Consider the following 19,668-nt stretch of genomic DNA (forward strand, 5'->3'; position numbering starts at 1 on the left):
TTAAAAAAAAAATTTAGCGTATTTGAGTCCTCGAAAACTTGGTATTTCCTTAAGTACCCCCTTTTGCCCCTCCCTCCCCTATATATATATATATTCTTATTATTAATTAATCAAAATATTGATAATTGTTAATTTAAATTATGATAACGAGCAACCTGCAGTCACTACTTGACTGCCCAAATATCACTACTAAATTTATAAAATACGCAGACAAAAAAGAGTTTTTGCCGCAAAAAAATTTAATTTGCATCAAGAAATTTTATGCATTGTCAAATGAATACAAAAATTGTCTTGGAGCTAGAAAAATTTTTTTTGGTCAAAAAATTATTCTTTGCACCAAGTAATTTTTTCTAGTTCTAAATAAATTTTTGTTTTCAAGTCACAATGCAAAACATTTCTTAGGGTAAGTAAAAATTTTCTTTAGGCGAGTGAAGATTTTTTGTGTCAATGATCCTTTTTTTTTCTATGCACACTGTCTGGCTTTGAGAAGCTTTCTAAAACCAAAAGGGAGTATAAAAATCTGTCACTTTGGAATAAGTAACGCGATATAAATAATATATTCAGTGACATTCAGTAATATTTAGAGACAGAATAATTAAAGTATTAATTTATTCAAAGAAAATAAAAACGATCGTCTTTTTTCTCGCGTAATTCGAATGATATAGATAAATCTATTTATCTCAATACTTGGCAATTAAAAAGAGTTTAAACTATGAAAAGGTACAAATTCAAGTCAAGACCTATCTAATGATATCAATTTCAATAACATTAACTAATTCTATCATATAGATATGGCGGGAACAAAATTTTCCTTATTCTTTTAATAATATAGATTACAAAAATGTATGAAAATGTTGTTGTAAAAAAATTATAATTTTTTTGGATATTGTTTACAACTAATTGTTAATTTAATAATTTATATCATATATCAATCCAAAAATTTTTTAACTCTCTGCTAAGAAAATTAAAAATTTTTAAAAAAGTTATTGGTTTTGGTATAATTTTTGAAAACCGAGTTTTCAACAGATCTCGACGTTTTGAGGTCCTAGGAAGCTGTTCTGACTATAATTTTGAGATCATGTCCGAGTGTATGTATGTATGTGAATATTCTAAATAATTTTTGAACAGATTAATCGATTTAGATCTTTGAGATGGCAATTTTTTTTTTATCTAAACAATCATATAGTTGAAAAATTTGTGTTAAATTTAACACAAATCACATGTCCCAAACGGTCCACTCAATTTTTCGTGTTAATTTAATCCGTTATACTTCACGGAAAAAAGAGCAATTGAAAAATTACAGTTTCTACAGTAAAATAGGCTTTCGGGACAAAAATCTTTAAACGTTAAAGCTTAAACTATAATTTTAGAAATTTGATATATATAGTAATAAAATTAATACAATTTTAAGCAGCAAATTTTACAGTTTAAATCGACAATATCGAGTTTGAAACTGTAATATTTGTTATTTCTGTAAAATTTACTGATAAAAAATGTAATTTTTACAGTTTCAGACTCGGAGCGCTTTACTACTATACGAAACTGTAATTTTTCAACTGTTCTTTTTTCCGTGTTGTGTCAAACAATAATACAGGTTCAAAACTTGTTGAGATCAGATAACACATTCAACTTCAGTTAAATTTACACTTGATGGTGTCAAATAATTGACACAAAATATTTAACCATTGAATTTTTATAGACAAGAACAGAAAATTTTGAACTGTGCATGGTTAACAGATATACGAATTATTTTATACTCACCGTTTTTTTGTATGATTTGTTAACCGTGATTAAAATTAACAGCCTCATGCTTCCGTACGTGGGGCTGGCTGGGCTTGATACGGGATGTCACATTTGTGAGACCTGACCATTTGACGAAAGCCAATGACTAGCAAGTTTATACAAACCAAATCACGAGCGGTCTCAAAAACGGACTATCCGGACGAGGCATAGGTTTGTTATCAAATCAAAATTTTTATCTCAAACCGTTTGTGGACATGAGATCATAACTGCAGTCTGCCGTAATACAGAAATGTATTAAAGATTTCTAAAACCTTCTAATATTTTAGTGGACTATAATTTTATACGTAAATTTCTTATTTAAAATATAATAAATTAAGTTCAAATAGTATTTAAAAATTTAATATAAAAAATATATTATTACCTTAAAATGTATGTAATTATTATGTACATAAATAAGATTATAATAACAGTATTTTTATCAATAAAAATGTAAAATAATAATAATTTTATAATAAATATATTTAAAGAAATGCACAACCAAGTATCAGAAATAACACAGCTATGGGGAAAATTATATACGTCCCCATACGTGGATGACAAACAGATATTAAAAAAGAAATATCGTCTTCTTCATGATCGATACCATCTTTTGTAGGCACTTCAACAATAACACGATCTCCTGATAGTACAGAAAGTGGAAAAGTACATGCTGTTTTGTTTACACAAGAGTTTGTTACATTTTCATATTGAAACGTTGGTTTATAAATATTGAAAACCGCATGGATATCATTATATACTAAATCATTGTCACTATAAAAAATATAATAATAATATCCATCTTCCATAACATTGTGTTTTGACTGCATATATTTACCGGTCTCTAAATAACTCACATTAATACATAATTCGGATGGTTCAAACTCTTGTTGTATTAAAACTTGACCTCCATAACAACTTAATAAACCTTCTTCAAAACTCGATACTGAAGAATCATCATCTGTAATATTTCTTAGCGCATTTCCACCATGTTTAATACCTTGATCAAGTAAAGCTGGTGGCTTAACTGGTCCTTGGTTTCTCTTTACACGTTGATGATGATGTGAATTTATTATTTTTAAACCTACATCGTCTTCTTCACTTGCGGCATTAATGCCAGGAGAATTTAAATCTTGTAATAATTTGAATTTTTCATCAATGTTCTGTTTATTTTCGTCAATTTTTTTATCAGTTTTATTATTTTTTTGTCTTAAATGATTTTTAAATTTTTTAGTCCGATGATTTTTTATACTTTTTCGTGTATGTCTTAATTTTCGTGTCATATTTAATTCTTGACGAGACTCCATTATATGTTTAATATATTTATTTTTTAAATTAGGCAGAGAATTTGGGGTCACTGTTCTTGGTAATGGTGATGGCGTTGATGATAATACAGATAGCGTAGATTCTTCCGATTCAACTTCTTTTGCATTAGATTCAAATGTTATTTTAACTTGATCATGGGCTTCAGGTAAAAAAATTCCGTTTGTACGAGCTTTATTCATATTATGATCTAACATTCCACAAGTCCGCAATGTTCTTTCACCTTTAACGACGAGTATTGAGGCACCGGGAAACCTGTTTTATTCAAGTATTATAATTAAAATATTTTACATTAATTTATTATTAATAAAAAATAACATCATTATGTTTCTACTCGGGTAAAAAACTATTACACATTTCTATCAGTAATTTTTATATTTTAAAAAATTTCTATCCTTAGAACTTTTATTCAAAAATTTCCTATCCATTGCATTTTCATCCGTAACTTTGTTAAATTTAGTCCGTATTTTTTTTAGGTTTAAAGCTAAAAGACTTGAGGATAAAATTATCATGGATAGAAAAGATACTTAATAGAATATTCTAGGATTTAAATGTTTTAAGAAGGAAAAGTTACTAGTGATTCATTTCAAATAATTTCGTTGGCTGATAGAAATTTTAACGATAGAAAAATTTTGGTATAGACATGAAAAATAAAAATGGTTTCAAATAGAAAATTTACTGATGAAATTATTCAATCGTTTCGTACTCAAGTAGAAAAATTTCAAGTAGAAACGTAATAATAAGTGAAAAAAACTGATCGTGAACATGGAGAATACAGAACATAGATCTGTCGTAATTACCCAAGTAGCACACTTACCTTTGAGACATCTATAAGATATCAGTTTTTAGGCAACTTTTTGAGATATCGATAAGGCACCAAATGTTGACAAAACAATCAGAAATTTATGTCACCGAAAAAATATCTATTTAAAAGACTTAACACAAGTGACGACAAAAAGTAAATTACAAATAGTAGTAAAATAAGTCATCTAAATGACTTCTTAATTGAAATAAGACAGGAAAAACAACAAAACTCGTCTCTATCTCCGGAACCAACATTTGCATGTCGTATTTATACCAAAAAAGGTGACTTTCAGACAAAAAAAAAATTTATCTTGTCCTTTTAAAAGACATCTTAAAGTTGACTCTGTGCTACGTGGGTAGCAGTACGTTAAATTATTTTTATTTAAATCAATTATTAATTACCTAGAACATACACTGAGTCCAACACTTGCTCCTCGCAACAAATAAAAACCCCAATACTCTAATGTATCATCAGGTAAAATCATACTTTTCTTCAGTCTTATATGTTTTCGGTAAGAGGTAATTTCGGGTCTATGACCCATTTGAAAAGCATTAAAAGTTCCATTCATTTCTAATGTATGTGCCTTTAACAAAAAGAAATAATTATCATTCAAATTTATTATTTTTTTTTTCCAATAAATATGAAAAGAAAAAAAAATTATTATTAATTACTTACAGAACAAAATACTGTTGATACTCCGTCAGAAATTTCTAAAACATCAGACTCTGTGACAGCATAAACTACATCTGCATATAATTTATGTCTTAAATATAATGGCATAATTAAAAAAAAAATTGGTAGTGCAGTTGTAAGTAAACAAAATATGATAACTCGTTTTGCTCCGTGCATTTTTTTTTTACTGACATAAAAAAAAATAATCAATTGTTATTTATACTTGATAAAACTACTTAAGGCCATTCTCAAATAGTGTCCCCCACTTTTTTAAAATATTCAATGACTTTCAATTGCAATGACTGTATTAAAATTTTGATAATTAAGGGCATTCTCTGACAGAACCCCCCACTTTTTGAAATATTCAATGACCTTGAACTGTCATAACAGTATTAAAATTTTATTAATTAATTTAAAAAAAAGTTTAAGCATTAATTGAAAAGAGGACATCGCAGTTACAATTTCGCCGAAATATAGATTTTTTAAAAAATTACTCACAGTTAAAATCAATAAGGAATTAAACGAAATTCATTAAATAAATTTTAGCCTAAGAAATTTGACATTCAAAATTATAATATTGACATACATGAAAATTTTACTGGAATTTATTTTCCAAATTTTGTTTAACTCCTAATTGATATCAACTGTAAATAATTTTTTTTTAAATCTATGTCTCGGCGAAATTGTAACTGCGTTGACCTTTTTTCAATTAATGCTCAAACTTTATTTTAATTAACTATCAAAATTTTAATACAGTCATTACAATTTAAAGTCATTGAATATTTAAAAAAAGTGGAGGGCACTATTTGAGAATGGCCTTGATTAAAAAAAATTTTAAGCATTAATTGAAAAAAGGGCAACGTACGCAGTTACAATTTCGCCGAGACAGATTTAAAAAAAAATTATTTACAGTTGATATCAATTAGGAGTTGAACAAAATTTGGAAAATAAATTTCAGTAAAATCTTCATGTCAATATTAAATTTTGAATGTCAAATTTTTTAGGCTAAAATTTATTTAATAAATTTCGTTCAATTCCTTATTGATTTTAACTGTGAGTAATTTTTTTAAAAATCTATATTTCGGCGAAATTGTAACTGCGTTGTCCTTTTTTCAAATAATGCTTCAATTTTTTTAAAATTAATTAATAAAATTTGAATACTGTTATGACAATTCAAGGTCATTGAATATTTCAAAAAGTGGGGGGTTCTGTCGGAGAATGTCCTTAATAATCTATAAAAAAAATCTTACATACTTACTATGAATTCAATTAAACAAAAGTGATCGTAATGATATTTTTTGATAGTTAATACTTAAATAAATATATTTTTTGTTAAATAATAATAATTTTCAACTCATATATGGACAAAAAATAATTTAATTCTTGATAAAAGTACTGAAATTTATAAATATACAAGCAACCTTCTATGTGAATTAATCTTGACGCACGTGATATATTTATCATTACACTGTTATAAAAAAATATAAATATTCATGTAGATAAATTTAATCAGTTATATTCATTCATCCTCACAATATAATAATTTTTAACAGATGACATCGAGGTATTATATTGGCAATTTACGTATGTTTCAATTACTCAGTTAATTAGTTTTTCAATAAGGCATTGAGATAACCCACTCAGCCGTTACTCCTTAATGTTTCAATTAAAATAAAAATGAATTTCAAATTAAACATCATTCATTAAATTTATAAAAAAATCATATAAAATAACAAATGACGAATTTAAATAAGAGCAGCGTTAATTATTTATTTCGTAGATCATTTAAAGTTAAAAAAACTATATCTTTTAAATAATTATCAACAATTAATGACTTACTTTGTCGTAAATAATTGACAAGTTATTTAAAACTAACATTTGAATGAGACAAGTATTATTCATAGTAGACAGATCGCGCAGTTGTCATACAATTGTAATCGTTTTGTTAATAATGATAATATATAAACAATATTATCTGTATAAATATGATAAGATAAGCGTTGTAAACACTATAAAAAAACTGTCATATTTATATTTGAAATTTAAATAATAATCATTGCGTATATAAAAATATAATGCCTGTACACTTAAAACACATTTGTTTCTTTAAATTCTGTTATTCGTTTTGTGCGTATTTGTCATCTTATAAAAATCTTCAAAAGCTATATTTTATGTAAGTTATTTATACATTGTTTACTAATTTTTTTTTAATTTTTATTTTTTAAATTTATAATCAACGACATCTTTCATTTTTAGTCAAAGTCAGATTATTTATTTCTACTTCATCGTCAGTAGTTAAAAATTTAAAAAAATCTTAGCATTATTAAATTATTCACGCGGTAAACTTTTAATAAAGTTACATACCTAGTTCATAAAGAGAATGGAAAAGTTAAAGTAAAACATTTTTTATTGTAGTCTTTGGCTGAATTTTATTGATCAGTATTGAGCCGTAGTACAGAAATGTATTATTGATATTGATCTTCAAATAAGTACTTGAAATTACATAAATTTACATTTATGAATGATTTATTACAGATAAATGTACAACGTAGTTATACCGTATCTATTATTAGGCTCATTTTAATTAATTATTTTAATAAATTAATTTCTGTTAAAGTTTCATAATGACCTACATCAGTTTCAGTATTTCTTGCAGAAATATTTATTTTTTCCAGTTGTGATTCTCCAAAGTAATAATCTTTATAGTTCTAAAAAATTATACCGAGTAAAAAAATTTGAATTTATGTAAAATAATTCGGGTGACTGAGCCAGTAAATGAACGCTCGTATATTTTAATATAGAAAGATGCAACAAAATTAGAATTTAAGTTCTAGAAGCTATCAATCAAACAGTAATGAAGTATTTTCTTTATGCTATTATGATTAAAATCTAAATGATGAAATGAAAATTAAACAATTGTCGTATTCATTCACTGGACCAATCACCTTATATCTTATTTTACCTTTAATATTTTTGTAGCATCGAATTGGGCGAGACTTGAATTCTTTTTTGAACTTTTATCTGTTACTCGGCTTGTTTTTATCAAGGTCATGTGTAATTTTACTGCTTCAGTATACTGTACACTCATGAGATCTTTAAATGAGAATAAAAATTAATTTTTTTTATGTAAAATAAAAATTGTAATCAATACTGTTATATTTAATTACCTTTTTGAATAAAAAAATTGAAAGTTTTATTAGCTATTTCTTGGAGTATATCATTTTTTAATACTTTACCATAAAGTACTGTTACTCTTTTTTCATCATCATTCATTATTTCTACACCTTGAATTTTTAGTTTCAGTGGTCCACTCTGTTGCAAAATAGGCCTAGAAAATTAATTTTAAAATTATATAAGGTAAAAGACCCAGTTATTGACCCTGGCCTAGTTCCTGAGCTTTTCAACTTTTTTCTTATTTACTTAAAAAACTACAACTTTAAAAAGAAAATCAATTTTTTCTTAATTTATTGTAATTTATTCTGAGCCTAATTAATGGCAATTTAAAAAACATAGAAAATATAAACTGAATAAAAACAAATATTTTAGCCATACGTGGCTGAGGAAGCCATTTTTTAAGTAGAGTCTAAACAATTTACGTTAGGAGGTACGACGATTGAATCTGTGCACTAATTATCATGTAAGTAAAAAAATTTAACTAAAAATAGATGGATAGATCGATATTTAATTGAAATTTATTTTAATACATTTATAAAACATATTAAAATGAGTTTTGTTGTTGAAATTTGAGGGTCAATAACTAGGCTCAATTTTAAAGGTATGGTGGAGTCGTTGATCCTAAAATTATAACTTACTGCGAGCCAGGTTATCTGTTTAATTACAAGTCTATAAAATGTAAAAATAGCAATATTTATAATTTTCTTAAATTATTTTCTACTATTATTCACAATACAGCGATAAGTTAACATTTAATATTCATTTTTAAAAATAAAAGATCATAATTAGATCTTGAAAGTACATATTCTTGGAGTGATAGAATTATTGTAAAAATAATGTCAATTTCGATAGTATTTAAATTTTTCTGACTCTTTTAGTTGAATAATATTTTTATTATGACAAAATTAATTTTTTTTATTGTTTTTTTATTCGAGAGTTTAAAAAAAAAGACAACGAGCTACGGTGAAAAATAATGAGAACAGGCGCTAGCTAAAGTCACTTTAATTATTTATATTTTAAATATTGAAAAATTATGTTTTTATTATAGTAAATATTTAATTTATTCATCTAAATAATAGTTTTAGTTTATTGAAACTTGCTAAGTACTTCACAACCTAATCATGGTTTGTGTAATTTGAGGGTCAGAAACTGCGACCTGAAAAATTCTAAGGGTAAGAAACTAAGTCTCTCAATGTCAATTTTTAAAACGTCAATTTAAATAATTAATTCAATTGAAATAATTATTTTACGCGCATGACTTTATTTGACAAATCATAAACTAGTCGATAGAATTACTATTTTTCTCATTAAATTAAATCTTACATTAATTATTATAGTATAACCCCAACCGGCACTCTAAAAAGGTCAGAAACTGGGCCCCTTACCTTACACATATAATTTTTTTATTTATAAAACTTACTTGATAATTTCATTAACACAAGCATTTAATGTTTCTACAGCTTTTTTTTTATCCTCATTATTAATTAATAATAACATTCCAATTGTTAGATGAAATTTATTAGGACTAACAAAAAAATCCTCCATTAATCCTTTTGACATTATTTCAGAGTCATTGAGAATTTCATTTTTAAATTTTATAAAATTATTAATTATCGTTTCTTCATTTAATGGAATTGATACAAAATGAGTAAATGGAATTTTTTTCTTCGAAGATTCTACTATAAGATCAATTCTTTGACGGCATGATATGACACTTGATCGGTTTTTTCCAGTAATTACTAAAAAAATCAAATTAAAACGTTTATAATTTAAATTAGTTATTTTATAATAGAATGGGCCACAAAAATCGACTATTTCTTTTTATAACGATACTGTAAAAGTATTATTTGGGATGACAAAAAAAAATTATTGTGAAAATTTGAGCCCTTAATATTGATATTAAGAGGTGCATCATCGCAACTTTTGATTTTTTTTTAATGAGCGGGTTTTCGTCTCATAACTCTCAAACAATCGAGATAAACAAAATAGACTTGAATATATTTCTTGTAGGAAATTGAATGCCCTACAAAAAAGGTCTGATTAAAATTTTTTGTCAGATGAACCGTTTCCTTATAATCATGCCTCGAACATTGGTATGATTTTACAATTTGATTGTTCAACTTTGATATTTTGTAATTAATGTAAAAATCAGTTTCCGAGAAAAAAGCCTATGATTATTCTCAAAGGAAATTAAATGCTCTACAAAAAAAATCTCTTATCAATTTTTGCTAAATTCACTCCTTTAAAAGTTATTCCAAGTTATTGAAGTCATTTTGACTCAACTTCAACCTTGAAAGTTACATGACTGAATATCACATTTATAATTTTACACGACATAATATCATGTGATATTTTGACGTAACGTTATCTCAATGTGCAGGCTGGTGATATTATGGCTGTGATATTTTGTCGTGTAAAATTATAAATGTGATATTCAGTCATGTAACTTTCAAGGTTGAAGTTGAGTCAAAATGATTTCAATAACTTGGAATAACTTTTAAAGGAGTGAATTTAGCAAAAATTGATAAGAGATTTTTTTTGTAGAGCATTAAATTTCCTTTGAGAATAATCATAGGCTTTTTTCGGAAACTGATTTTTACATTAATTACAAAATTTCAAAGTTGAACAATCAAATTGTAAAATCATACCAATGTTCAAGGCATGATTATAAGGAAACGGTTCATCTGAAAAAAAATTTTAATCAGACCTTTTTTGTAGAGCATTCAATTTCCTACAAGAAATGTGTTCAAGTCTATTTCGTTTATCTCGATTGTTTGAGAGTAATGAGACAAAAACCCGCTCATTAAAAAAAATAAAAAATTGCGATGATACACCTCTTGATATCAATATTAAGGGCTCAAATTTTCACAATAATTTTTTTTTTGTCATCCCAAATAATATTTTCCCAGTATCGTTGAATAAAAAAAACAGTCGATTTTTTTGGCCCAGTCTACTTTATAATAATTTTGAATACCAATATCAGTGTGTTTAGATCCAATATTTGGTATTTTAATCATTGTTTTCGTTTCGCACTCAAGATTTTTTTTAATACTTCCTGCATGACCAATGAGAAATCGGTAAAATACCCTAAAACATAAATAAAAAATTAAGTAAATTTTAATATGATCCTGAAGTTAGCAGACAATTAGTAATTTTCGAATTTTTTTTTCAACAAATCAATTTAAAAAAAAAACAAAAACCAAAAATATACATGATAGTAAAGTTAGCAGACATTTGAAATTTAAATAAATTTTTTTAAATAGATAAATAATTAAAAATATACGTTTATAAAAAAATGCACATGTAGAAAATTTAACAAACTATACATGTAATTTTTCAAAATATTTTTTTTTAATATTTATTTTTTTGTTCAAAAAAATAAAAATGTTCTTAAATGTTTGCTAACTTTATTATCATAAAATATACACATGTAGAAAATTTAAAAAACTACAGGTGCAATTTTTTCAAATATTTTTTTTTTTTTAGTTTATCATCTAAAAAAAATTCAAAAATTATTAGACGTCTGCTAGCTTCAGTATCATAATTTTATGATTGGTAATTTTCGGATTTTTATATAAAAACAATTAATTAGAGATTATTAATAACATACTGAGGAATATTAACAGTATGTTGATAACGTCCGTCTTTTAAAATTTCAACAGCTATATCACAATCACGACTGTTAACTTCATTATTCATGTCGTCTTCCATTTGATCGTAATCTTCTTCATAAGGAGTACAAGTTTGTTTTGAAGACCAAACAGTATGATCGGGAAATCGATAACAACGGCCTTCAATCCAAACTAATTCTGGTTTTATAATATCCATCTTATTTAAATAATTCACTCGTTAAAATCATAGTAATAATTTATTATTTCACAGTTTAAAACTTTTCCGCCATTTCTACGCGTCTGCGCGCTAGAAAATTACTGGGCAATAAGTTTTATTTTTTACAATACTAATAATTTTAAGTCTGTAATATTTAAATTAAGAGTATAAACTTTAAATAATAAATTTATATGACAAAATAATTAATTTAATTAATTAAATAATTACATTAATTAAAATCATATAAAGTACGAGAAAAAAATGGCGAAATAAAGACAAAATATATAGATATATATTCGATCGTCTCGCGGCTGACTTGGACTGAAGTGAACGTTGAATGAACGTGTATACAAAAGGCATAAATATATTTAGGTATATATGTGTTTGTGTGAAATAGACCACATATGTAGGAGAGTGTTAGAGGAGCCAAGTCCCGGAATAATGTTTTGTGTTTGAAACCGTCTTTATCTTGTAAAGTTATATTTTATAATACGATGGCGTCGAAGGCACATGTTAATAATACAGTTAATGAACGTCGTTTACGACCAATTTATGGTAAATCTTTAATAATTATTTTATAATTTATCAATATTAAATAATATTTTATTATTTTTATTTATTTTACCGGTAAAAAAGGTTATGTAATGTAGTCACCCACGATTCGATATTTGAAAAAAAAAAAGAAAATTTTATATATTTTTACTTTTGTAGACTGGCTTGACAATGGGAACAATAAAAAAGCGCTTCAAGAAGCTGATAAAGTTCTAAAGAAACAACCAGAAAATCAGTGTGCGAGAGTATTAAAAGCTTTGGCTTTATTACGATTAGGCAAAGAAGATAAATGTCAGGTTATCATGGATAAAGTACGTTCGGAAGTACCATGTGATGATTCAACACTCCAAGCAATGAGCATTTGTTATAAAGAAATTCATCAACGTAATTATTTTTTATATTTTTATTTAGTTAATAATTATTTTTATTCCACTGAAGTTCGCCGCCGTCTGATAATTTTTGAATTTTTTTAAAAATGACAGATTATAAAAAAAGATTCAAAAAATTGCACCTACAGTTTTTTAAATTTTCTACATGTGCATATTGATTTAATTTTTTTTTTTTTAATTCAATTGTGGAAAAAAAATTCAAAAGTTGGTAATTGTCTGCAAACTTTAGTATCATTTATTTTAATTAATTTATATAAATGTTTTTTAGCTGATAAAATACGAGAAGTTTACGAAGCAGCAGCAAAAGCTGATCCAAATAATGAGGAATTATTGACACATTTATTTATGTCATACGTACGATTAGGAGATTTTAAAAAACAACAACAAACAGCACTTGCTTTATATAAATTGAAACCGAAAAATCCTTATTACTTTTGGGCTGTTATGAGCGTTGTCATGCAGGCCATACAAGCTGAGGATGCATTAGCCAAAAATATAATATTACCTCTTGCTGAGAGAATGGTAAAAAAAAAAAAAAACAATTATTTCTTATTAATTTATAATCTATATTGTAAAGAGAATAGGGAAAATTTTGATCCCGCCATATCTATATGATAGAATTAGTTAATGTTATTGAAACTGCTATCATTAGATAGGTCTTGACTTGAATTTCTGCCTTTTCATAGTTTAAATTCTTTTTAATTGCCAAGTATTCAGATAAATAGATTTATCTATATCATTCGAATTACGCGAGAAAAAAGACGATCGTATTTATTTTCTTTAAATAAATTAATACTTTAATTATTCTGTCACTAAATATGACTGAATGTCACTGAATATATTATTTATATCGCGTTAGTTATTCCAAAATGACAGATTTTTATGCTCCCTTTTGGTTTTAGAAAGCTTCTCAAAGCCATAAAAGTGTGCAAAGAAAAAAAAGGATTCATTGACACAAAAAATCTTTACTCGCCTAAAGAAAATTTTTGCATTGTGAATTGAAAACAAAAATTTATTTAGAACTAGAAAAAATTACTTGCTGCAAGGAATTGTTTCTTGACCAAAAAAATATTTTTTCGCTCCAAGACAATTTTTGTATTTAATTGATAATGCATAAATATTTTTGGTGCAAATTAAAATTTTTTGCGACAAGAAATCCTTTTTTTCTGCGTATTTTATAAAGTTAGTAGTGATATTTGGGCAGTCACGTAGTGACTGCAGGCTGCTCGTATTAATAAATGAACTTATATAAATTTATTAATATACTAGGTTTTAAAGTTAGTCAATGAAGGTAAATTAGAAGCTGAACAAGAAGTTCAGCTTTACATTATGATACTAGAACTTCAAGGAAAAAATGAACAAGTTCTAGAGGTTTTATCTGGACCATTAGCTGCTCGACTCTCTGGTGTACCACAACGTAAAGCTGCTCTACTATTACAATTACAACGATACGAAGAAGCGACAACAGCTTTTAAAGAATTAATAAATGAAGAGTAATTATTTAAATTCAATTTATATTATGACAGAAAAAAAAAATGGAAAGAGAAAAAACATTAAAAATTTAAACAAAATAATTATATTTACAGTAATGATAACTGGTCACATTATTTAAGTTATTTGACTGCAGCATTAGAGCATCAGCAACCCAGTGAATGTTTAGAATTTTTAGATAGTATAGCAGAGACTTGTGGAAAAAAAGCCCGAGCTCCACATTTAGCACGTTTTGAATTATTGAAACGTGTTGGATCAAGTAATGTTGCTTTACGTGCTATTATGGAACCTGTTAAATTGATGCGATTGTACTTTGAACAATTTGGTAACAAAGGCTGTACAGTTGGGGATTTGAGATTATATTTAAATTTATTAACTTTTGAAGAACAATCTCAGCTACTTGAAAGTGTAAGTTACAATAAAACTTTTTAAAACAATATCAGATTCAATTTTTATTTTATTGGGACACAAGTTTTTTTATGATAAAATTTTTTAATTATTTTTCATTATAAAAAAATTAAATTAAATTGAAACAAGAGTAAAGTTATAACTAATATAAAATAAATAAATAAAGAAAATCTGATATAATAAAGCAAAAATATATAAATTGATTAATTTATATGGCATTAGTTTTTAAAAATTTATAATTGATATTTAGATAAATGAAGATATTGGGATTGCTGAAGATTCATCAGCAACAAAAACAGATCAAATGTTAAGACATATTCATTATGAACAATTACGTCGTGCTTGTGGTATGCATCATTCACCCATTTTGGACATAGAAAAACGTCAAAAATTAGTTAACCGTTTACGTGATCTCTATGAAAAGGGTAATGAATTATGTAAAAATGATGAAAGATTACCAACTGATTTTGCTCCATTTGATTCTTATGCTGTTCTTGCTGCACATTTATTATTACAAATGTGGTATGAATCCTATGAAGCTTCCCATCTTTACAAGTAAGTATTAATATTATGTATTTTCATTAATTATATAAGGTGAAAAACCTATTACCCTATCACTTCATGTATTTGTATATCTGTGTTTAGTCAAATTTAATAAATATATATATATATATATATACAAATACATGAGTGATCGGGTACTGGGTCTGGTAACACGACTTTATCTCTCTGGACAAAATCTCCCTACGACAAAATCTCTTCAGGATAAAATTTCTAAAATTATTTTTATCAGCCCAATCCCTGATGGCCATACGATCACTTAAAAAATTTGACGTTCAGTGATTGACTTCACAGTAAGTTTACGTCAAGTTCTTGCAATTGATGATGCCAAATTTGGGCTGGGAATTTCCCATGATTTCATACACGTATGTGTAACACATTCTATTTATTTATGATATACACATAAAATGTGAAATAAAACCTGAATACGATTCCAGTTGTAAGTGTAGAAATCATTATAATTACATAGATTATTATAAGATCTCGTTTATAGAGATCATGTTCAACAGATTTTGTCCTGGAGAGATTTTGTCGAGATTTCGTCTGGAGAGATATCATGGTGGAACCACTGGGTCTCTTATCTTACCGTGTTAAAACACTGGTTGAAAAAGCGTTAACCATTATAAACTTCAAAACCTTACACAACGACAATTTTTTAAAAATATTTTAAAGTTTTTAAAAATACAAAAAAGTAAACAATAATTTGTTTGATACTATTAGAAAAAACGCTCTCGAAAAACTTTAAAAACGTTCAGAAATCAGCTTTTTCTGTACCTACTATGGACGGAAGAAAAAATGATAGACTTGATTGCTTTTAATAAAAAGTCAAAAAACGATTACAAGACAACAAAAAAATGTTTTCTTTTTTGTAATTTCAAAATTTTAAAAAATGTTGGTAATTGTGCGACGTTTTGAAGTTTCAAACGAATCGTTTATTTGAGAAACCCCATAAGTCAAGAAAACAAAATTTTTCTGGAAACACAAAAAACATTTTTTTGGAAAAACTTGACATTAGAATAATAAATAAATAATTGAATACTATAATGTTAGCGTCTCTGAAAAAGATTCCAACAAGAAAAATTTAATTTTTTAACTGAAACTACTTAAAAAAATTATTTAAAGTCGATTGACTTATGGGGTTTCTCAACCAAACGGAAAAAAAAGTTATAAAATCATTGTTTTTTCAAATGTTTCCACGCAAATCATTTATTACACTGATAAAATGAAGTATTAAATATGTATTTAAACTCTGAAACTCAAGAATTACAAAAAATTATAATTAATTTAAACATTTTAATTAGTCATATAACAGTCAACAATAAAACAACATTTGAAATTAATTTCCCAAAAAAGCGCGAATTTTAAATAAAAAATAAAAAAATTATTTATGTAAAACTAAAACTGCATCTGTTTATTTGAGTCATTGACTTATGGAGTTTCTCAATTAAATGAAATTGCTGTCACCCCATTAATTTCTTTTTAAACGCCGATTTGATGCATATTTTGATTGATTTCTATGGAGGGATATCCAAAGAACCCAAAAATGCAAAAAACCCAATTTCGTAAAAAACATGACTCATGGGGTTTCTCAAATAAACGATTCAAATGATCAACAATTTTTCAACCTCTTTTTAAACGATTTTACTTTACACTGTATATTAAAAATATATAATAATTATTATTTCAGAGCAATGGCTTTGTTGGAACGAGCTTTGTCAATAAGTGTAGCTAATTTTCATTTGAAAATAGTTTTAATACGAGTTTATTTAGAAGCTGGTTTAATAGGTGCTGCAGATCATGTTTTTTCTTTACTAGATGCAAAACAGATTCAATTAGTTTCTTTAAGCTATTTGTATGTTCCACTTTTGGCGCCACTTGGACACTTATCTAGTGCTTCAAATGCCCTTGATCAGGCAGTTAAATTTTTTGTGGCTAATTATAAACATGTAAGTATTTGTATATTTGTATACTGTAATTATTTTTTTTTATTAAATTTTACTAATATACTTTTTTAGAGCGCAGATCGTTTAACTTTCGCTTATAAATATGGAAGTTTTGCTAAAATTCAAGAATTCGTTGATTTAAGAGAAAGACTTGATAATTCTTTACATTTTGCAACGTCAACTGTTGATAAAATGTTGTTGGAACTTAGCTGGTGTGAAGGCGCTAAGTCATTAGCAAGAGCATTAGTTTCAATGAGAGTACAACCACATGAAGATTCAATAAGATGGGAATTACTGCGTGACAACAGAGATCTTGAAGTAGTAGTTGGTTGGGAACCATCAACTGATGATAAAGATCCTCGTAGACATGAAGAAACACGTGCCTGTATGTTTCAGTTACTTGCCGCCCGTAATCTTATTTTAAGAATAATTGCTGCTACTGCTGAAGAACAAGATTTATCATCACTTTTATCGAAATTATCACAGGAACTTGAAACTCTAAATAATGAACGTATACCAAAGTCTCTTGAAAAATTTTTAACAGCAGACAAACGAGTTAGAGTTGAAAGTATATTAGTACCAATGGATGCAGTTGAACGATTACGTGAATCATATGATTCTCAACAATTAATTGTCATTGCAAGACTTGCTGATTCATTTTCTAAATTTTCACGACCAGATTCAAAATGTATTGAAATAATACGTAATGCTCATTGTTTGAAAACTTTACCAATACCAACTACTGATGAACCTGTATCTTATAAAGATTTTTTACTGCGTGCTGCTACTTGCGGTGAAACTTTATCATTTATTGGTATTATGTGTGCGTCTTTTATAAATCAAGCTCATCCCGAAATTGGCAATAAAAAAAATCGGAAAAAATCTAATAAAGATGTTGAATCATTTACAGCTGATGATATTGAGGTAAAATATATTATTCAATTTTTATGTTATTTTATAACTAAGGGCATTCTTCGATAGAGCCCCACACTTTTTTTAATATTCAATGACGAACTGTCATAACAGAATTAAAATTTTATCAATTAATTTGAAAAAAATTGAAGCATTAATTGAAAAAAAGAAAACGCAGTTACAATTTCGCCGAAATATAGAGTTTTAAAAAAATTACTCACAGATAAAATCAATAAAGAGTTACAGGGTAGCCACGAACCGGGAATCTCAGGAATTATCAGAGAATTTAATCCAACCGGGAGATATCATGGAAATGTCAGGGAATGTCGAAAAGTATCCGGAAATTGAATTGTAACAGTTCAAAATTTAAAAAATTTTCAATTATACACTAGTTATAAAAATTAGGGGTATTGAAAAAATTTCAAATTTTAAAGTGATTTTCAACCGGTTGTAACTCGAAGGAAAATGGTCATGCGACAAAAACAAAAAAGGCAAATTGTAGCTTCAAGTGTCTAATTTTCTGATCTGGTCTTTATATTTTTTTGTTATGTGCGGTTCCGGAGTAATCCTAAGAAAACTATCGAAAAAGAAATTTACCAAATTTTTGCTCGTCTTAAAAACGGTCTTCAAGCTTCAATAAATTTTTTTCGATAATTATGATTGATTTTTTATTGCTCCGGAACCGTGTACAATAAAAAAATTTAAAGACTCAGATCAGAAAACTAGACACTTGAAGCTACAGTTTGACTTTCGTTTTTATTGTACGATCGATTCCCTTCGAGTTACAAACTGTTTAAAATTACTAAAAAATTTGAAAATTTTTAAATATTCCTTAATTTTTGTAACCAGTGTATTTTGAATTTATTTAAATTATAAAATTTCTTACTAAATATTTTAACTTATACATTTTTAACATCGAATAATCAAAAGTAGGCAATATTAATTTATTTTATTGCCCTTTTTTCTGGTTTCTCGCATGATTCAATTATCAAATTTAATTATTAAAAATGAAAATATAATAAAAACTTTGAATATCTAAATGATAAGAAGAAAAATTCTAAATTAGGGAAAAATGTGAAAAACTTTACTGGAAAACCGGGAAATATCAGGGAATTTTGAAATCAGTTCTCTGTAGCCACCCTGAGTTGAACGAAATTTATTAAATAAATTTTAGCCTAAAAAATTTGACATTCCAAATTATAATATTGACATGAAGATTTTACAGAAATTTATTTTCCAAATTTTGTGTAACTCCAATTGATATCAACTGTAAATAATTTTTTTAAAAATCTATGTCTCGGCGAATTGTAACTGCGTTGCCCTTTTTTCAATTAATGCTTAAACTTTTTTTTAATTAACTATTAAAATTTTAATACAGTCATTACAATTTAAAGCCATTGAATATTTTAAAAAAGTGGGAGGCACTATTTGAGAATGGCCTTAAAAATACAAATTATTAATACAAGTTACTTTTTTTTAGTGTTGGACAGAAATAAGTGATTTACTTATGAAAAGAACAGAAAAATTAGAAAATGTTTTATCTGAATTTGAAAAACGTTCAGTAAACACAGGTCTTGATGTTAAAGAAGATGCTGCTGTTATTGTAGCAGAACGTGTTCAAGAAAGCATTCATCGAAGTTGTTGGATGCTTAGATCACGGCTTCAGCTTACAACAAAATTATTAAATAATTTTCGTAGCTGAAAAATTAAATTTTTAAATGTACAAACTCTCAAGTCAGCCTTAAAAACAATTGCCATCATCAAACATTATTCTGTAATATCTTAAAGACGTGTACATACGCTTAGGAAATAACTTTGTGCTCGTAAATAA

At 26.5% G+C, this 19,668-nt stretch overlaps 3 protein-coding genes across 3 annotated transcripts; 1 reads left to right on the forward strand and 2 right to left on the reverse strand.

Annotated features, from left to right (window-relative positions):
• Positions 1–2,131: 2,131 nt before the first annotated feature.
• On the reverse strand, positions 2,132–4,756 carry LOC130668740 (uncharacterized). Its single transcript, XM_057471171.1, has 3 exons — positions 4,583–4,756; positions 4,309–4,490; positions 2,132–3,357 (listed from the first exon to the last, which is right to left on the reverse strand). The coding sequence occupies exons 1-3, from the start codon at positions 4,754–4,756 to the stop codon at positions 2,265–2,267; spliced, it is 1,449 nt and encodes a 482-aa protein (XP_057327154.1). The 3' UTR covers positions 2,132–2,264.
• A 1,081-nt stretch (positions 4,757–5,837) lies between these two features.
• On the reverse strand, positions 5,838–11,945 carry LOC130668742 (activating signal cointegrator 1 complex subunit 1). The gene is made up of 8 exons (XM_057471174.1): positions 11,810–11,945; positions 11,364–11,726; positions 10,728–10,840; positions 9,174–9,492; positions 7,747–7,907; positions 7,542–7,672; positions 6,419–7,287; positions 5,838–6,232 (listed from the first exon to the last, which is right to left on the reverse strand). The coding sequence occupies exons 2-7, from the start codon at positions 11,579–11,581 to the stop codon at positions 7,168–7,170; spliced, it is 1,062 nt and encodes a 353-aa protein (XP_057327157.1). The 5' UTR covers positions 11,582–11,726; positions 11,810–11,945; the 3' UTR covers positions 5,838–6,232; positions 6,419–7,167.
• On the forward strand, positions 11,897–19,539 carry LOC130668736 (N-alpha-acetyltransferase 25, NatB auxiliary subunit). The gene is made up of 9 exons (XM_057471160.1): positions 11,897–12,136; positions 12,293–12,517; positions 12,791–13,044; positions 13,792–14,015; positions 14,109–14,421; positions 14,672–14,976; positions 16,670–16,928; positions 16,998–17,849; positions 19,318–19,539. Exons 1-9 carry the CDS (start codon positions 12,076–12,078, stop codon positions 19,537–19,539), a joined length of 2,715 nt encoding a protein of 904 aa, XP_057327143.1. The 5' UTR covers positions 11,897–12,075.
• Positions 19,540–19,668: the final 129 nt, after the last annotated feature.

The sequence above is a fragment of the Microplitis mediator genome, chromosome 5 (genome assembly GCF_029852145.1).
Source record: "Microplitis mediator isolate UGA2020A chromosome 5, iyMicMedi2.1, whole genome shotgun sequence".
Classification (NCBI taxonomy): domain Eukaryota; kingdom Metazoa; phylum Arthropoda; class Insecta; order Hymenoptera; family Braconidae; genus Microplitis; species Microplitis mediator.

Excerpts from the sequence above, each read along its gene's own strand:
- LOC130668742 (XM_057471174.1), bottom strand. The coding sequence starts at position 11,581 with ATGGATATTATAAAACCAGAATTAGTTTGGATTGAAGGCCGTTGTTAT. Across the intron at positions 10,841-11,363 it reads CATACTGTTAATATTCCTCA|GGTATTTTACCGATTTCTCA; the intron begins GTATGTTATTAA and ends TTTATGTTTTAG. Across the intron at positions 9,493-10,727 it reads ATCTAAACACACTGATATTG|TAATTACTGGAAAAAACCGA; the intron begins GTATTCAAAATT and ends TGATTTTTTTAG.
- LOC130668736 (XM_057471160.1), top strand. The coding sequence starts at position 12,076 with ATGGCGTCGAAGGCACATGTTAATAATACAGTTAATGAACGTCGTTTA. Across the intron at positions 12,137-12,292 it reads TCGTTTACGACCAATTTATG|ACTGGCTTGACAATGGGAAC; the intron begins GTAAATCTTTAA and ends TTACTTTTGTAG. Across the intron at positions 12,518-12,790 it reads TTATAAAGAAATTCATCAAC|CTGATAAAATACGAGAAGTT; the intron begins GTAATTATTTTT and ends AATGTTTTTTAG.
- LOC130668740 (XM_057471171.1), bottom strand. The coding sequence starts at position 4,756 with ATGCACGGAGCAAAACGAGTTATCATATTTTGTTTACTTACAACTGCA. Across the intron at positions 4,491-4,582 it reads TATCAACAGTATTTTGTTCT|GCACATACATTAGAAATGAA; the intron begins GTAAGTAATTAA and ends TTTTTGTTAAAG. Across the intron at positions 3,358-4,308 it reads GGACTCAGTGTATGTTCTAG|GTTTCCCGGTGCCTCAATAC; the intron begins GTAATTAATAAT and ends TGAATAAAACAG.